Below are 2884 nucleotides of genomic sequence, written 5' to 3' on the forward strand. Positions count from 1 at the left end.
CAGTTACGTGTATTGGCAGTACCCAGAAACACTGGTTATAAAACAAAATATATTACAAAAAATATTTTAAAAGTTCATTCTGCAGGCTTGTGTCAATCAGGTTGTTAAGTGTTCACTAAATGAAGGAAATCTACTTAAAAACTGACCTGGAAATGAATGTGGAATAGAAAATATTGCAGTTTTAATAATTTGTTTTCTGACAATATTTTTTGACCTGCAAGAAAGTTTGATGACATTGCATTTATAATCAAATATAATGCAAAAAGTTGAAAGCCCCATAAAAAACATTACAGATTTAGTTGATTTAAAGGTGGACATTTTTTATACAACTGTGGCAGGCAAGTAGTGCTTCAACCAAAAGGATAACATTAAAAACATACTCATTGTAAAGTTATAAATCTGCAGTTTTTTCTCATATCAATGGTTAATCTGTCCTTACTTCTACCAGTTCTAAGCTAAATTTATAAATGACTGCCAACAACTGTGTACTTCTATGTTGCCGTCCATAAAAGATGCACGTGGGATCAAGAAATTCCAAAAATTTGATATATTAGTTTTTGTTAGTCTTATTAGGCCCTTTCACTATAACATTTTACACAACTTATGCCAACTTATAAAAGTAATACATTTGATCAATTTGTTCATTATACATTATGTACACACCTAAAAGAGGTTTCTAGTTGATCTTTTTAATTCCATCTTCAATTTTCAGGTCTTTAAATTTTTCACAAGTTAGCACAAATTGTCAAAAACATTATAGTGTGACAGGGCCTTTACACTGAATGTGAACTCACAATTCAGAATTACTTATCATTGTATGTGGAAAAAAAACTACTCGTTCAAACTGCACAATCTTTTTTATGTTTGATTTCAAAGTTTGCAATAAGTACCTTCAATCAAAAGTTTGAACACACCTACTTATTTCTGAGGCATATCCAAGGTTGGCACTAGGGGTGTAACGATACAGCGATCTATATCGATTTGAATGGTTCATGATTCAGCTATATCGAGGCAAAATGAAAATATCGATCTATATCGTCATCATATGCTCAATGTGAATTGATATCATCCGCCCATCTAACACATTCATTGTGTTAGATGGGCATATGATATCGTGTTATATCAACTGCAGACGTGAATTGAATTAAATCGAAATCGTTTCGTGACAGACTTTGTGATATCGAGAAATATGGAATTGTCATCCAAACATGTCGATGTAATATCGTATCGTGATAAAGCTGGTGATTTACACTCCTAGCTGGCACTGGAGTGTTTGAGACTTTTGCAGTTTTCACTACATGCAAACCCAGCTGGCTCAGACAGGTTTCCTTCATAAGTTAGACAATATGAGAAAATATTCATTAAATGCTCAATTATATGTAACTCGCACAAAAAAAAAAGAAAAAAACTTTGACAGCTCAACATTTGTGATGCATGAAAAACTGTATTTTAAACACTTTAATACAGTCCTGCAGTACACAGGATTTCAGTGTTTGATCATCAACCATGACAATCAATTTTCTTTTTATTTTGTTTCATTCATCCCGGTCATATTTAGGAGTTTTTAGTGGCACAGATACAATTCTGGTGGATTCCAGTAAAAATATATATAAAAAATAAAAATTAGCAGCAACATCGTTGCTACCTGGATGCATCAGGGATGAGTCTTTTAAACCAGCGACCCACGGCCACGTCCACTCTCAGCACTAACGTGACTCCGATCAGCAGGGATGTGCTGCTCACCAGGAACCCCAAAGCTTCAAACATTAACCTGGAAGGACAAACACAAAACATGCAGATGATCAAACTACTTCAGCCAGGTTCTTTTAAATCCATTGAAGATATTGACAACATAAAAAATTACAAAATTAGGAAATAGGCTGCGAATTATAAGGAACGCTTACATTCTTACATTCCGGTGCCCATATTCTCGGAAGACATTACTATCATTTAGATTTTGTGAGTTGAAAAAAAAAATCCATTCAGGCACTTACTTGGGTGCAAAAACCTTCCACACCATTAAGTGTCTTCTGAGAATAGCAGCAGCACAAACTGATGAGAAGACCTGCAAAGAAAGGTGAGACACTGTGTGATGCGCCACTGAATCATTTACTAAAGAACATGATTAAAAAAAAACATAAAGCATTACCCTAAAATAACAACTTAATACCATCTCATTTTCTTCTCAGCTAAGTCAAGTCTTACATTAGTGAGAAAAGAGGTGTAAGAAAACACTTGGGTTGGATGCCCGATTAATATACAGAGAACCCAGTTAGTTCTTAGTCAAATGTTCAGATCTAAAGACTCCATTTCACCCTCACAGCCTGTGTGTGGACCTAGAAGTCTAAAATAAAACGGCCACATGCTTACATGTCCTTAGAATATTTATAAAAAAAACCTGGTCACACCATGACGATGGTGCCWTTTACATCAGCATTGGAATGTAAATAATTACATGTACATCCTGTTGGAGTGAGGCACATATTATCACTGTTTAAAGTAATTATATAAGATTATTATGTGCTTTGGGTACATTTTATTTACCCTTTTCCCCCATATTGTTTTTATATTTAGATATTTTTGGTCCTGGGTTCAAATCCCGGACGAGCCCCCATAAATGTGTTATGGCTCAAAAAAGAGTCACAACATATCTAGAGAGGACACAGAACCAAAATTCAGGTTCAAACATTTTGGTTTTATTAATTATTCTGGACTTTTATYCTTCCTGGAACCATGCTGGGAAAAAAATGGAATCAAAACCTTGCTGCAAGAGAAGGAAAAAAATATGAACCTTTTTCTACCCATGCCCAAACCAACAAAAAACTACATACATACATACATACATACATACATACATACATACATACATACATACATACATACA

At 34.4% G+C, this 2884-nt stretch overlaps 1 protein-coding gene across 1 annotated transcript in view; it reads right to left on the reverse strand.

Annotated features, from left to right (window-relative positions):
• The window catches only part of pigo (phosphatidylinositol glycan anchor biosynthesis, class O), a gene marked incomplete in the record, with an annotated part of 9755 nt that overhangs the window by 452 nt on the left and 6419 nt on the right, over window positions 1–2884 (reverse strand). The window contains 2 exon segments of the mRNA XM_014002484.1: window positions 1–1771; window positions 1995–2065. Coding sequence (XP_013857938.1) covers window positions 1642–1771; window positions 1995–2065 — 201 coding nt within the window.

Source organism: Austrofundulus limnaeus, unplaced genomic scaffold (assembly GCF_001266775.1).
Source record: "Austrofundulus limnaeus strain Quisiro unplaced genomic scaffold, Austrofundulus_limnaeus-1.0 Scaffold13, whole genome shotgun sequence".
Taxonomy (NCBI): Eukaryota; Metazoa; Chordata; class Actinopteri; order Cyprinodontiformes; family Rivulidae; genus Austrofundulus; species Austrofundulus limnaeus.